General features: G+C 43.6%; 3 protein-coding genes across 4 annotated transcripts in view; 2 read left to right on the top strand and 1 right to left on the bottom strand.

The window, feature by feature from the left end:
* Window positions 1-115: 115 nt before the first annotated feature.
* Window positions 116-4,091, top strand: LOC109857090 (pleckstrin homology domain-containing family M member 1). The gene is made up of 3 exons (XM_020433056.1): window positions 116-2,092; window positions 2,173-2,808; window positions 2,882-4,091. The coding sequence occupies exons 1-3, from the start codon at window positions 740-742 to the stop codon at window positions 3,041-3,043; spliced, it is 2,151 nt and encodes a 716-aa protein (XP_020288645.1). The 5' UTR covers window positions 116-739; the 3' UTR covers window positions 3,044-4,091.
* Window positions 3,453-7,112, bottom strand: LOC109857091 (spindle assembly abnormal protein 6 homolog). The gene is made up of 4 exons (XM_020433057.1): window positions 6,725-7,112; window positions 6,089-6,612; window positions 5,277-6,025; window positions 3,453-5,166 (listed from the first exon to the last, which is right to left on the bottom strand). The coding sequence occupies exons 1-4, from the start codon at window positions 6,914-6,916 to the stop codon at window positions 4,613-4,615; spliced, it is 2,019 nt and encodes a 672-aa protein (XP_020288646.1). The 5' UTR covers window positions 6,917-7,112; the 3' UTR covers window positions 3,453-4,612.
* An 894-nt stretch (window positions 7,113-8,006) lies between these two features.
* LOC109857105 (inositol-pentakisphosphate 2-kinase) overlaps window positions 8,007-16,331 on the top strand; it is a 73,546-nt gene continuing 65,221 nt past the window's right edge. Inside the window, exon 1 of one of the 2 annotated variants that reach the window (XM_020433093.1) lies at window positions 8,007-8,259. The gene's annotated coding sequence lies outside the window, so the exon portion shown is untranslated. The remainder of the gene's footprint in view (window positions 8,260-16,331) is intronic. The other variant, XM_020433089.1, reaches the window with a different exon arrangement.

The following is a 16,331-nucleotide window of genomic DNA, read 5'->3' as shown; positions in this document are numbered from 1 at the left end:
TTTGGACGAGCGGTTGCTAGGTGGCGCTACCGGCGGCTGAAGGAGCAACCGTTTCCCTTGCCGCTCCTTGTCCGCGAAATTCCGCTTACATGTGTGTGCGTGTCACATGACACACATGTGGAAACTCGGCTGTCTAGCGCGTAGTTTCCGAGCGATTCCGAGGATTTGCGAAACAGCTGACAATGACAAGCGTTTTGGAATGTGAACGCGAGTGGAAAAATCGTCGCCAACGTTGAAAATACCAGGAAACATTTGCTCGCGGTGTTTTCACGCGAGACAATCGAAAGATTCGCGTGGCTATGATTGTTGATCGCCGATTTAAAATCCATCAATTAGAATCCGTGCGTGTGCGTATGTCAGAAATGCGTTGTTTCTCTTAATCACTTAACCTACTTCCACGGACACGCGATTCGCGCGATAATAACGCGCGCGTCTGGCACGCGTACGCGTTCGCTATCGCTGCGATGACTTCATCGCCGCGCGAGAGTACTTCCTTGTTTTCCATTCGGGTCAGTATCAACGCGAAGGACCGTACGACTCGCTGTAGTACATGATCGCGACTTATATAGTATTTTTCGCATAAGGACGCGGTCATCTCCGGAGGCTCGGTTCGACTCCGGGTGATCCTCCTTGTCTTCCCCCCCCCGAACTGCGACCGCGAAGATGCTTCAGCGACGAAATCGCGGCAGAAGACGTGTTTTTGCTGTGACGTATTGTGCTGCTGGTAGTAGTGCGCAAAATGAACTCGCTACTGAAGACGGTCCATTCTCTGGCCAGCAACAAGCGAAACCTGTTGGTCAGGGATTCTCTGCAGAAGCAGCTCAACACGAGCGTCATGGAGATGCAGAGCGCTCCAGGAGTCGAGAGCGCGGTAGGCGACTGCGACGAGACGATGACCCTGTGCTCCGTGTTGGAGGCTGTGTTTCTGCACGGTCTCAAGGACAGCTTGTTGAATCGCGTGACCGAGGCTCTCAGCGGTCCGGACTTCGATGCCATGCCGCAACCAAGCTTCTGGGGACCTCTGCTTGTGTTCTCTCATCGCCAGATCATAGATCAGATACAAGGATTGAGCCAAGTCACGACGGAAGTTGGCTACTGTCGCGCCTGGATACGACTGGCGCTGAACGAGGGTATGTTAGCTAGCTACTTTTGTTCCATCAGGCGAAACAATTCGGGTCTGAAGCCATACTACAATCGTTCAGCCTACATCAGAGACGTGGATTTGGTCGAGGTCGCTCAGAGACTGATAGAGAGTTTGGACTACGTGCAATTTGAGCTGGCTTGCAACAGCAGTCTCCTGAATTTCTGGTCCTCGACTCCTCTGCTCATAGCTGGCATTTGGTCGCCGCCGATGAAATCGTGCCCCGTGTTCAGCGCGGTAGACATAGCGAAGACGATAACCACCGAGTTGACCGACAACGACAACTTCGACGAGGTGGAGACTGCGAGTTCCATCGGCAGTTCCATCGGCATAGGATCGTTTAATTCGTCGCAGTCTGTGTTCAACAACGTGGCGTCTATCACGGAAGACGAGGCGCTAAAGATCATTCTGGCCAACGAGAGGTCTTCTGATATCGTTAACAATTCCACTGACGCGAGAGCAAGCAACAACACACAGGACAACAATGTCACGCAACAGTTGCATAAGAATACCGCAGATAATAAGTCTGAAAAGAAGACTCCGGAGGAAGATAAGAAAGAGATAAAAGAGGTGCAACAAATGTCAAATGGCAGTGCGGAAAAAAGAAGTGCAGATAATGATGTTGCGGAGAACCGACCGTTGCAAGATGCTTCAATGAACAACAGAGTCATTCACGACGCGGCCGCTACCACCGTGGGAAATTCTCTGATAGGAAAACTGGGATGGTCAACGTCGTTCGAGGATTGCCAGTCTTCTCTGACTTCATCTGTGATATCTCACGAATCGGGCGCGTCTTGTGTAACACCTGGCGACGGTCCCACTTACGACGCGCTCATACAGAGTTACCAAACCGCGGGAAATAGTTCGGTATCGGATCTGAAGGAATTTCTCAACAAATATCCAAAGAAAGTGACTGTCGAAGAAGGATCTAAGGCTCAGGTCGAACCAAAGGTAATGTTTGAAAAATCTCTCAATGTTTTCATTGTTGAAATTTAACGATTGAAAAATAAAACAATCGTCATTTTCCACAGGTTGTGATAAACTTCGAGGAGCAATTGGGTAATATCCCGAGAGAAAAAGGTTTGGACGCGCAGAACTACAGTTGTCTCGAGTGCGGTCACGCAATCGGCATGACCTTCTCGAAAGCGCACGTGTGCTCGTATTCGGGCGGTTATTATTGCGCAAAGTGCATGGCGGAAGGACAGTACATTATACCGTCGCGCATGATTCACAACTGGGATCTGAAACAATACTCCGTTTCCCAAAAAGCCGCCTCGTATCTGGAGAACAAACCGGCACTGCTGGATCTCAAAATCTTGAATCCAAAGATTTACATGGCCGTGGACACTATGGCTCAGTTGCAGTCGTTGCGGATACAGTTGAATTTGCTGAGAGCGTATTTGTTCACGTGTCGCGAGCCCATCATCGAGTCCCTGCAGAAAAAGGTCGCTCCCCGGGACTACCTCTACGAACACGTTCATCAATATTCCGTGTCAGATCTTCTCGATATACCCAATGGGATTCTCACGCAGCAACTGCAAAAGGTTGTTGAATTTGCGAGGGATCACGTTGTGAATTGTTGGCTTTGCAGTCAGAAAGGTTTTATATGCGAGATGTGCAACAATCCGAAGGTCATCTATCCTTTTGAAATGGAGTCTACTTTTCGAGTAAGCGCAAAGGCATTCTTCTATTTTTTTATTTCTTCAGTCTTATCATGATCTATGTTTTTCCTTTTTACAGTGTGGCGCGTGTAACGCCGTATTTCACGCCGACTGTTTGAACGCCAACAAACCGTGTCCGAAATGCGAACGTAGACGCAAACGGATGGACATGCCTCTTTTAGATATGGGATGTACAGATTTACCAAGTAGCGTATCGTCGTCGCCGATCGATGCAAATTAAAAAAAAATATATATATATATATCTCATTGTATGATTTGTTAATACTGACAACACAGTTTATCATGTTTTAACGCTTAAGCAGTATTGTTGTTTGTATAATTTGCATTCCGAAAAATCCATCTTTGATACACGTGATAATTCGTCGTATTTGCGAATACCGTCTATGCTTGTTTTTTGTGTAAATATTTTATATATATATATAGACGTTTATTATATCTATAAATATATTACGATGCTGTGCATAAGAAATGTATGGAAGAGAGTATATCTTTTTACGTATATTTTTCGTGGGTTCGAAATATTATAATATCATTCACAAACTCATACTACGGAGAATGGAAAAGAAAAAAAAATTTACTCTATATTTGTACACACATATACACACACACGTACACACACAGACTGCAACTTTCCATACAAGACACGTATTATTATTATTATTATCGTATGATACAAACGATTTATTATATAAGTTCATATGTACAAAAGTAGTAAAATATACGAAATCGTTTACCATCTCTTTCTTACAGCTATTTGTCGTATTTAATACTGCGTTGCTTTATTTATATATATATGTAATTTAATAAAATTGACGTGCTTGGTAAAATTGAATTTACTAGATTTACACGTACCGTAGTGTGCGGCGCGTGTCTTTTGAGAGACCTATTTCGTACAAGAATTTTGTTTGAGTTAATTAGCGAACAATTTCTCTTTCTTGCGTTCTCATCAAAATTTATACAACAGATCGTACGTTATAATTTATATGCGTAACAAAATGTTTTCGCGACGTAAGGCACGTTTCTTTGTTTCTCCAACGTTGTCTAACGATTTTGCCCGATCTTTACAGTTACAAATAAAACTAGAGAGCTCTACAAATGTATATATATATATATATATGTATATATATGTATGTATGTATATATATATATATATATAGAATGTGTTAATATTATTTTCTCCAGGTACGCCTGTCAGAACGTATCGTAATTAGCATGTAAACGATAAAAAAAAAAAAACTAATTACGAAATTATAATAAAAAAAAAAAAACAATATTAAGTGGTCGTTGCGTGATGGTTAAGTCGTGATCGTGATAAATAAGGAAGCTAAATCACTGTTTTGATACATACCCTTTCTGTATACAAGTCTTTCAAAACTACTGGAAAATATTGAAAATCTTACAAAATTGTACGAGTGTCTATAATAGTTAAAAATATGATAATATTTCAAGTATTAAAATTTGTCTTTTACAGTGTCCCAACGAACTTCGTCACAAAAATATTTTCCAGTAGTTTCCGGATACTCTGTATAAAAAGTATCGATATTAAAAATTTATCAAATTCTCTCTTTAAAAAATTGTCTTTTAAATAATACTTGTCGTTCTTACAAATATTTGTACTCTCATCTCCCCAATACGACAAACTTCAAGTATTGTCACTCAATGGCAATATTGCAACTTTGCCGTTTGCACATTTTGATTCTTAAAAAAAAAACAAAAAAAAAAAAAATTTAAATAGACATGAGTTATACTCATCTGTGTTAATAATTCTAATTGGAGGACACATCTAGCGTCAATGCAGGGTTTTGGGAAAATACGCCGAGGGTAAAATAGGCTTGTCGGTTAAACCCGCTCTCCTCAGTCCGCCCTGCAAGCCAACGCTCGCGGATTTCGCCTTGGTGCCGTTCGAGATGACCGTCGGACCGTTGTTGTTCTCAATTATAGCCGGCGCCGACGTCGAGGCCGGTGGATTTCCAGATGCTTTGTTTATCACATTGAAGCGATCCATGGGTGTGCTCGTGCTCGAGATGAGACCGCTTTTACTGAAGGTAGTTAACCCGACGGAACTTTCGGTTATCCCACCGACACCCATCGACCGCGCTGCTGCACGAGTGGTTTGATTAATGTTCGGATTCTGCACGATCGGATTTTTCATGGGTAAACCCGATAGCGTGCTGTGCTGCGTCGTGCTAGGTGCGGGTGTGCGTGTTTCGTATCGGTTGGGAAACAACTTGGTCGTTCTGGGTAACGTCAGCGGGACGGATGGAATCGCGACCGGAGCCGGAGTGGTGGCACTTTGTAAAGGCGACTGATTGTCCGCCAATCTTCGATTCAACCAACTAATCACTGAAAACAAACATACAAAGCAAAATAGATTAAATATTAATGTTTTCTCAATTATACGTAGAGACAATTTCTTTTATCAAGAACAGTAAGAGAAAATGAGACAATTTTACCGTTGTCGTTATTTTTTATAGTCTTTTCCTTTTCCTCCAACTGGTACTGCAACGTTTTAATCTGTTCTTTCAGTGCATCTACTTCATTCTTGGCATCTTTCGCCTCTTTGGCGAGGCATTCCATTTTAGTTTCCAATTGTCCGACTTCCTTTTGTTTACTGTCCAACAGTCTTTCCTGCTCAAGTGCTATACTTGTTCTTAATTTCAACTTCGATTTGGTCGATGCGAGTTCATTTTGCAATTTGGTTAGAATTTCATTGGCTTTCACCAATTCGTCGCTTAAACTTCTCAAAGAATTTTGCTTGCGTTGCAATTGATTGTCCTTTTCCGTTAAGAGCTCTTCCAAATGTTGCTTCTGTTCCTTGCCCGTTTTCAACATTTCCATGTGCTTGTTGATGATCACCGTTTTGTCTTTTAATTCTTGTTCGAGCACAGCTACTTTTGTACGTAAGCTATTTACGGTTTTGTCCTTGTCGTGGTAATCCACGTCTAACTTCGAGTTTTGCTTCTTGACCAGTGTCAAATCTCGTTGGGCGATATTAAGTTCTTTCTCAAGATTCTGTATTTCTTTTACTTGCTCTGCGTTCGTAGCTTCCAAAAAGGATTGCTTGTCCCTATACGTCATGTTCTGCGTCCGCAGCTCGGCAAGTTCTGTGTGTAGTTGTTTTACAATCTCAGCATGTCTCTGTTCAACCTCCATTTTTTCTTTTTCATTCTGTCGTTGCCATTCTAATCGTGCTTGAGCGAATCTAAGAGAGAAAATATCAAAGTATTATTAAGTTAAGGCACACGCATTTTCATATAACACATACCTATCTTTTTCCAAACTTATTTGTTGCGAAGAATTAATTTGTATCTGACTCTTCTCAGCTAAATATTTTTGCTCCAATTGATCCAATTCTTTCATTTTTGTTTCTAGCTTGCTTGTTAAATCGTTTACTCTAGTTTCTAAATTAATCGCATCTCTATTTTGTTGCATGAGATTTTCCTTCAATTGTTTAATCTTCATTGCCATGTGAGTTTTTAAGTCAGAATCACGGGCAGGTGATATATTTAGACTCAAGTGACAGAGGTGCTTGAAATTGTTTGTCTCGACAAGTTTGAAATTCCACTCGCTGGATTCTTCTGCCAGAAGCAAAAGAAACTTTGGTGGGGTCTTTGACGGATTTGCCGGAATGTGACATTGTTCCAGCAAGCATATCAATTGCGTGGCAAAGTTGTCAAAATCAACCAGGAGACCCTGTTGTGCTTTTAACAGTTTAAAATCGTCCTCAGTAATGAACAAAGAGTAGAGAAAACAGGGATCGTCGTCGTCTGCTATCAAAACGCACAAGCTCTGAAATAAAAAATAAAAACTTGATTTTATTTTACCAATTGGGCCACACAGTTAACATCTATTCTCTTAGAAGACGTGAAGATTGCCAAGAGATATTTCCCAAAGAATTTACCTTCCGGCAAACCGGACTGATTCCAGCGTGGATCTCGACGTTGACTCTGAGATCTCGCTGGCGTTCCTCCTTGTGCTGCGGTTTGATGTAAATCCTCTGTACCTTGGTATACAGAATCTCAATGTTGTTCAATTGCAAACCCGAGTCTGCGGTCGTAGTGCCGCCTGCTATACTGTTTAGATAGTTCATCATTTAGTCGCACTCTCGGCAAGCACTGGTCGATACCTCGGCGTCGCTCACTACGTCTCATTTGTCGACGTTGACGAGAATCCGGCCAGGAGCAGCCAAAAACGCGCATTCGAACGTGCGAATATCGAGCCGCTTTGCTTACATATCGCAACGCGCAAACACGACAGAAAACGACGCACGTAAAGCGCCAGCAGCGCCATCTCGACGACACGCGTTGCTACTACGTAACTTCAATGTTCCGACTCGTAAGGGGGGCAAGCGCGCATATCTATATTTGTATCTCGCCGTTCGAGGAGGGCGCGACGGGAGACGGAGAAAGAGTTGAGGAGGATTCTTTTTATTTCCCGGAGAGAAACAGGTTCTTCCTCCTTTCGACGCGCGGTCGTGAGCACGCAACAATGAACTCTCATTCTCGCGCTCGCAAGAGAGCAATGTAAGGTATATTAACCTTTTCGAGTTATGTATTGTGACAAACTCGCACACACACATTAACTCAGCGCATTCAAGCGCTCGAGTTTTTTCAATTCGTACTCGTTTGTTCGAGAGAACGCAAAATGGCGACTGGATCTCGTTTTAATCAATTGTAATTAGAGACAACAATTGACGATCGCCGATTAATTTTGCGATCTTAACGATCGCGCGCGTTTCAAATTTCAAATGGTTTGTTTGCCGTTTTGTCGAGTAATTAAATAAATTATTTATTTTCGATATAATGTTGACGAGAATCAACATGTCTATACAAAAAATACACAACGTGTATTTGACATGTCGCTTCGATCGGTTTTGTTCTCATCCGTTTTGATCGATGCGAACTACGCGAGGTCCATCAGTCTGAAAAAATGCAAAAAAGTAACAACCAATCGCGACTGTGTGTGCGTTGTTCACTCTTGCGGCCGCGTTTTCGGCGCGCATAGCGGCCGCCGAACTTTGCGCGTTCCCGCGCGATTTCTCGTGACTTCGCCGGATTGGCCGGCGCTTGTGACAGTGACCAATCGGTGCGCGGTTCGATTCGGTGACGTAGCGTTTAAAGCGCCCTGTGCGCAGAGTTGCGCTCGCGGCGCGTCGCCATGCGTTGCTCCCGCAATTGACAAGCCCGGTAAAGGCGCGTGTGTGTCTCCGCGACAAGAAACCGATCGGAAATCGTCGTTGACGCGCGATCGACGTTCGCGTCCCCGCGGTCGAGTGCGCGCGCGCGTGTGTGTGTGTTTTTTGTGTTAAGCAACGAGCGTCCTGTTCTCGGATCGTGGAGTTCGCTCCCGCGCCCTGACGACGACGGTTAGAGAGAGCGGATTGGATACGATCGCATCACGTTCGACGTGACATCGCACGAACATGGAACGGCATAGGTGAGTGACTCTCTTGTCATTTATCGCCTCTGATAACAGAGACTTGTTCAGACCCGTGACCGATTATCTCGTCGGAATAGCGAAAATGTGTTATTTCCGAGTTAAGCCGCGTGTTCTCGAACACGTCGACCGGTGGTGCTCGCAGCGCCTTTTTAATCCCATTACAGATTCTGGCGCGCGGAACGTGCTGCCCTCTAGCGACTGCTCCGCAAAACGCGCAGAGAGATTTTATGTTCTCTCCCTTCGAATACGCTCGTATGACGGCGTTGCTTTACACGTTCAGTTTCGTCAATGCTTTTCTTTTTCTCACGCAAAGCGACGACACATTTTTAGCACGTATAAAACAGTCATGTCGTGTTTTCCAGGCAGATTTTTTTTTTAATTGTGTATTAAAATTCGAATAAAAAAACTCCGAGTTTGTTTTTTATAAATATAATGCTTCACATCAAGCAGAAATTATTAATTAAAATGTACACAATTGTGCGTTTGTATGCATTTTAACGAGAAAAATAAAAACATATTTGGTTCATTCAGATTAAATATAAACAAAATAATTTTATAAAAATTTATTCAAATTCTTGCGCTAAGCTAAAAGAAAAAGAGAGAAAGAGAAAGTTTTTGCATTAATTAACACAAATATTTGTTTCATTTTTGTTATCATTGTTTTAATAATTTTTAAAAAATTTTTGAACCAAACTCACGAGCACGCAAGTGACATATCGTCAGTCCCTACGTATAATCCCGTAACTCCAAAACGCAAATTTTAGAGGAGAGCAGTTTAAAAGTATAAAACTTCATATGTTTCCCTATAGCTAGGGATCTTTTGGTTTCAAATTTGTACCTTACTTATGAATATTTTTTTTTAATATTTAGTGAGAGAGACCATAAAAAGAACATGACTTTCTAAGTGTCACTATGCAATAAACTGAAAATCCCATATGTGACACTTATGTAATTATACGTAGGGAGTGATGATATGTTCGATATAAATCGTTGAAGTATTGTGTAAAAGACGATTGTGTTAGTCGAAGCTAACATTGGATAGAAGAGCAGGAAGTCTCTCGATATCGCGACTTTTAAAAGGGAGGCAATAAAGTGACGAGCATAATATAATCAAACTGTATATTTGCAACTATCACTTTCCTACACACAGTCCGCCTTTCGCATGGCGGCCAAGAGGTCAGTGCACTTGGGATCCTATTGCGCCCGACTGCGCATGCGTGGCGCGCACATCTGGTGCAATATTCCTCGCATCTGCGTGTAGGAAAGCCCCGCGCGTGTTACGCGAAATAGACGTAATCGTTCTTGCTTCTTTAATGTCTCGTCGAGAGTTACGCGAGACTGGTTTTTTTTTTTTTCATTAATTGAGTGACAAAAGTAATTTAAATATATATAATATTTGCGATTTCGCGGAAAGTTTACGGTCTTCTTCATTCTGCTGAAATATTAATTTTATGTTAATACTTTAATAAAATGTAAAATACGAAACATAAGTAAAGATGTTGCGACGACTCGTTTAAAAAAAAAATCCATCTCTTTTTGTTGATGGAAAGTTTTTGAGAAAAAAATATTCAAGTCTCAAACGTGCGTGGCCAATTGCCGAGGCGGCGCGGTCGCCGAGGCGCGGACTGCTGAAAAGTAGAAAAAAGTCTAACAAAAAAAAAAAAAGTGGATCTCAAGACTCGGTTGTATGAATTCGTGACTCATCTTGCTCGCGCCGCGATAATAAGTTTGCGCTTATTCCGCGTTTCGCAAATCCGTGCGCATCTCGGATGCGCGCGTTCCGTTACGGCTCGCGAGTCGTCTTTGTTCGCCTTTGTTGCGCGTTTTCTTTGCTCGACGTAAAGTCCATCGCGTTCTCTTCGTCACGGCTAAATTTACGAAGAACGACGACATTCGGACCGGAAAAATCGGATCCCCGAAACGGAGATTCGATCCCGGTGGGAGATTTTCCTCCGGGCTTCTTCGAGTCTCTTCTTTTTTTCTCTCTCTCTCTTTCTCTCTCTCTTCTACATTTCGGAGGACTCAAAACCTGCAACCACCTGTCTCGCTCTCGTAAAGGGAAGAAGGAAGGCGAGCCAACAGGTTTTACCTCCGACACACCTGATCGGAGTTTCGGGGAGCCATACCTGGCGATGCCTGAACGCAAAGTTTCTTCTGTTTCTCTTCCACGTAACAATAATGTAATGTCGCGTTTGTTACTTTCATTCGGTCCGGATTAATTCGTCGCGCGGATGTTACTTGAATATCTCTCTCAATTGAGATTTGAGTGGCATTTTATAAAAAAATCTCGCGGAGAAGCTCACTGACATTAGTTTCTCGGAATGAAGCTACTTTCTATAATGGGAGGGGGAGGAGAGGGACGGAGGAGAAATGAAAGAAAGCGTATAGCGCGCGAGAACGAAATATGGATTATGCATATGCAGATTGCGCATCGATTCGCCTGGCTTACATAGGGATGCAAATTGTTGGTGTGTTTACGCGCGTGTGGGAACGTTAGACGCAGCCGAGGTATCGATCGGTGAGCACCACTGCCACGTCACCGGCTGGCGCTTTAAAGCGATATGTCCATATCGCTCGACTGCGCCTTAAGACTCGCGGAGAGAGAGAGAGAGGGAGAGGGGGAGAGAGGGAGAGAGAGAGAGAGAGAGAAATTGAGAGGATGAAGCAGAGAAGCGTATTTGGACGGTCTACAGACTGAAACGAGAAACATGGCAACCACGCTCTCTCGCGTACATATCTCTTCTTTCTTTCGCCGTCTCTTTTCATCTCGCTCCCGCAAAAGATATACTTCGGACATTGTAAAATCGCCGATTGGCTTCGAGGTCACCGAAGCCGGCGGGAGGAATCGGCCTCCGTCGCGCGGCGTCTTTTTCTTTTTCTTTTCCTCCCATCGCCGATTTGTCGAAAGTTCATACTCGCCAAAGCGCGTTGCGTCGAGATTCCTGCGTCATTTTTTTTTTTTTTTCATCGCCGCGGAGAGGGGATAATTTGACGTGCGTGTCTCGTGGCTAAAAACGAAAAAGGATCGCGAGTAGAATCGTCAATTTCAACCCGCCAACCACCGGATATGTTCCTGAATATATTTTCTCTCTCTCTTTCCCTCTCTTTCTCCGCGTCTGATAACAATTTGTCATTTCTGCCGCGTTGTCTGAAATTGTACAACATTCTCGACTTCAAAACTTCACCTTGAACATTAAACTTGACAATCTTTGTGTTTTAAGAAAGAGAGAGAAAAAGAGAGAGATAGAGAGTGTGTCAAAATATCCGTACGAGGAAGTCGAGATGTTGGGTCTGCGAAAATTCAAACCGTGAAAGACAAATCCGTAACCGTAATCGCGAGCTATGTAAGCGAAGCTGTTTTACTCGACCACGTTCGCTAGAATCGACGATAACACGCGTGCATTTTATTATACCGATGTTTTCCGGTGCGTGCAATTTCGTAGATGATCTAATCTGTGCGTGTTCAGAAGAAAGAAATTTCCGAGGAGAGTCTATCGCGCGCGTGAGATACAGACCGCACAACGTATCCGCCCCGCTTCCTTCTGTCCGCGTCAGCTGTCAAAAACTCCTCGATTGTCGTCTATCGCACGATAAAAACAACTATCAGAAATATTTCCGAGTACGTGTTTCTCGCTCTGCCGACAATTTTTTTCGACGCTCACCTCGTTACGAAAAATTTCGCGCGCGATATACCTCGCTTTTAAATTGCATCGATTTCACAACCTGGACACCTGCCCGGTTCTGTCCATTGTCTTCGGGTTGGAAGTTTTCACGAAACTTCCCCTGCCCATATTTGCGCACGGAAAGAAGGGCGATACGTATCTTTGATATACCGCCGGTGTAACATCGTCATCACGCAACGCTGGAAGAACCTTCTTTTTGCTCGGTCCGGGGTTGCGAATTTATTAGACAAGAGGAACCGGACGGACAATGTGTGTCGGTGTGTCTCTGTGTTATTATTGCCAGCGAGACGTGACACGCACTGTCTCTCTATCGTTAAATCTACGTCCAATGCCGAACGTCGCGCATACATACGGGAGATACGCCGATACGGGCGTCTCCGCCGAACAAAGAAGAGAAGAGTAGCGACGCGGCGCGTTACCTTCGATCTCCATTTCGTGGTCGTTTTTTTTTCTTTTACGTAGTAATTTCGTATTGTATTCCAACAGGCGCGCACTTATCGCCGTATTTTTTATACGTTCCGCGCGAGTCATAACTCGTCTCATGCGCGTGCTCCTCTCTTATTTCACCGCACGTTCTAGCTGTCTGTTTTCCGCGCCGTGTGTATGTGACACTCTGCTCTTTGATCTGGATCTTTGTGTAACACCGTGTTTTGTAGGGCGCAAAAAAAAAAAAAGAGCAAATTACGATCGCGCAAAAGATACGCGCCGCGGATTTTAAGAGCGTTGTCGCTAAGCGGCGCGAAATGCAGAGTTTGCCAAACAGATTTGTGAGAACCTTGATATCACAATTCCGTCGAGTTGATAATCTCTCTCTTGTATCTCTTTTTATTTCTTTTTGTATGTAGTTTTAAAAAAAAAAAACTCCAAATGCCGGCTTCAATCGTGACAAATATTTTCTCTACGTTTGTTAAGTTCTTTAATTAATTTTTTCAATAAGCTGTGCTTATTAATAACTTGCCAAGTTTCCGTAGCGCTTTTGTAATTCTGGTTATATTATCGCGCTCGGGGATGATATTCTTCAAGGACTGTCACCCCCGAGCGCAATATAAATAAAGCAATCGGCGTCTCTCTCTCTCTCTTTTTTTCTTGTTCTCTTACTAACTTATTATATATTTTTTATTACTGCAACAAGATCTCTCCTTTCCAGACGTTATTATCGAAATAATAGCGCCTCAGCGTTTTCTATTTAATTACATCTACTCCGCGTTACATCGCTCCTGTATAATTTCATATGTCTTCTATTCGTCAACATCGGAAACCTTTTTCTCTCTGTCTCTCCTTCGTATTTTTGTTTCTTTTGCAACGTTTTCCAATATCAGGGAAATAATTCATTACGAGTCCGCGTCATGTCGTGTCCCTCGTTCAACGCATACACGGCCTCGCGTTCGCCCGCGTTAGAAAACGAGGAAGTCTGATGGTTTTATGCAGCTGAAATTCTAATCACTTCCTGCAAAATTCTACGTGTCTCGCATGCGTCACAATTTCTGCTCAAAGAAAACGCGTAACAAACGCGTATTCGTCAAAAACAATCATCCGCACGCATCGATGTACTTTTCTTCCGCATTAAGTGTTTGTTTTTTATCTCTTGCTTTTGCTTGCATATGTTTTTTTTTTTTCAAATCAAGCACTCGGTGTATACCGAGTGGTCTCGTGTGATCAGTACCAACGGATAGGGAGTTTTAATTGTTTATGAAAAAACAAAAAAAAAACAGCAATGAATAAACTTTATTGTCCGTTTCTCGGATTTTCCGATTGTAAACTCGAGAATGCACTCGCGTTATCTCGCACAGTGTGTTTTATCTTCCTTTCGTCAATAATAATCTATTCAATTTCATATCATTGAATTACTATCTCTCTGCGCGCGACTGGATTGGATTTACATGTCTCTATTACACTCGGTTGTCGCGAGAAACGTGCCGATTTAATTTTAGCAGCCGCGGCGTAATTGTTTTATTAACGATTCGAACACGCCACGTGCGTTGTCACGCGCGCACGCTCGCCTATTTATTATATAACGATGCAATGAATATTAAATTTCTTTATATACTTCGATAGAAGTATATACACATAAATATTTTACCGTTTTTTTTTGTTTTTTATTAAATAAAGTAACGTTTGAAGTAAATTTGTTTTCCCAACGAACTTTCTAGTTTCGTAAACTCCGGTAACGCGGAGCTAACGTGTTGCGATTCTGCAGAATCAAGAGCGCGTGTATGGAAAAAGACGTGTAATTATCAATGATAATAATTATCGTCGTTATCTCTTGTTATTCGTCCTTGCGATAGCGCGAAATGTGTAACGAGCGCATTTATATTTTTTTTTCTTTTCATCTGCTATTTGCAGTCGAGATCACCGCGCTATTATCTCGGACGTTGCAAAGCGTCTGTCGTTTATTATTATCATCGTTTGGCCGATAAACTCACGTTAAACAAACACACAAGAATGCGTATCGCGAAAATTTGTCTTGAGATTATTTACTCCCGTTCGCACGTCAGTCGGAGTTTCTCTCCACCGCCGCCACCGCTGCCGCAGCTGTTGTCTCGTTGCGCAGTCCTCCACATACATATCTTATTTCTTGTCTCATATTCTTTTCTCTCTGTGTGTTGTTTGATTGTATTTCGATCCCGGAGTCTCACTCCGTTTGCCACCCCTTCCGCCCTGTGTGTTCCTCCTACGTGCGCCGAGGCAACACGGCGAACGAAACGCGTTGTTCGTGTCTTCGTGGAAGAAGAAAATGCCGCGGGTTTGTGGTTTCCGCTTGGCAACAGCGCGGGCCGGCTGTCCGTGCTGCCTCGCTGGGTCGACTCATTGGCGTAATCGTAAGGGGAGGCGGAACCTTTGCGAGAGATCGTTCCTTTGTGAGAAGATCCCACAAAAAGCGCGACCCCAGGAACGAGGAGAGAGAGAGAAAGAAAGAAAGAGAGAGGAGTGGCAAAACAACGGCTCTCTCTCTCTCTCTCCCTCTTTCAGGACCGCGCAAAATTGCAACCCGCACGATATTATCGCACATCTGCCGGCGAAAGTCACATCTCGCGTCGAAACGTCAATCGCTTACTCCGAACAGAGTCACTCGTTCAGTTTCGAAGAAGCGCATCTTCATTTTCTCGCTGACAAACATGTCCATGTAGTCGCTCTTTCATTTAAATTACCTGTGAAATGTTAAATCAGAGTTAATCGGAGTATCAATATGTCAGTGTGAAATACAGATGTTTTAACAATGAGTTTGACGCACTATCATGTTGCTTGACAAACGAGAGAGAGAGATACGAGTTAGTAAATTAGTGACAAGGTATCACGGTATCTTCTTTGGCACATAGTGCACGTTAAGCGCCAATGGAAATTTGTATTTTTAGTCTTACGCTACTGGATGATCTCCCCTGTCTCTTCCGTCTCTTCCCTACCCTGTTCCAGTGGCTTTCATGCGGTCCCACTCTCGCCCCCTCTCTCTTCCTCTCTCATTTTCTCTCCCAGTGCGTGTGTTCTCCTTCTCTGGAACAACAGCGGCCATTTTTTTTTGTCTCCGGAACGGAAATTCGGCAACGTTGCGCGCGGCCGATCCGCATCAGGAGTCACAAAATCGCGTGCGGTTTTTCTTCTCTCGTCAGAAGATAGAAAGAGAGAGAAAGAAATGATGTTTCTCGAGATTTTGATCCTCGATCGAAACGAAAGTTGGTCACCGCGATGAGAATTTCTCCATTTTAATGGGGAACAGGCAGGAGACGATCTAGTAACGCCGGTAAGAGCCACCCGCGTATTTAAAGCCGTGTCCCGGCTTTGATCGCGAGTCAACTCTGTGACTTCCTTTCTATCGATGCTCCCGTTAGGTCGCTCCGCTTACACTCCGGCCGCCTCCTCCTCCGGACAACTCGGAGCTTCGCAGAGAATGTCTTCCACTAAAGATCTTCCCGGGACAATCGAGTGTTGTAGGAGGTACTACACATTGTGTAGGGTCGCCGACGTTCGTCTCGACCCTGTGACGTCGAAGAGAGATTTTCTAGCTCGCGCGTTGAATATCTTTATTTAAAACCCGGTGACGACATAAGCGATTAATAGTGTGTGTGTATGTTTTATATATACATATATACTCGATATTTTCTCGTAATTACATACGCGAGGCGCGTTGACGCGGAACACGCACTAACCCGATGTAACTAATTGGCGCTCAATGCGCGCACGTTTGCAAACGCGTGAACTGCACGGTAAATTTAAGTTCCACAGAGGCAAATGCGCGCGCGCGCATCTCGCGATCTGTTTTTTTTTTTTTTTTAGATTGTTCCACCGCGCGCGTCAATCGCTTTTATTGCACCAACACCGAGTCAGCGCGTCTTCCGTAACGGATCGAAAAGTATCGCGAACCGCCGCGCCAATTTGCTCCTTAGAAAACCG

This window comes from Pseudomyrmex gracilis, unplaced genomic scaffold (assembly GCF_002006095.1).
Source record: "Pseudomyrmex gracilis isolate BER0280 unplaced genomic scaffold, ASM200609v1 scaffold_143, whole genome shotgun sequence".
NCBI classification, from domain to species: domain Eukaryota; kingdom Metazoa; phylum Arthropoda; class Insecta; order Hymenoptera; family Formicidae; genus Pseudomyrmex; species Pseudomyrmex gracilis.
Note: the sequence above shows the minus strand (reverse complement) of the source record. Positions and strands in the feature narration are given on the sequence as shown.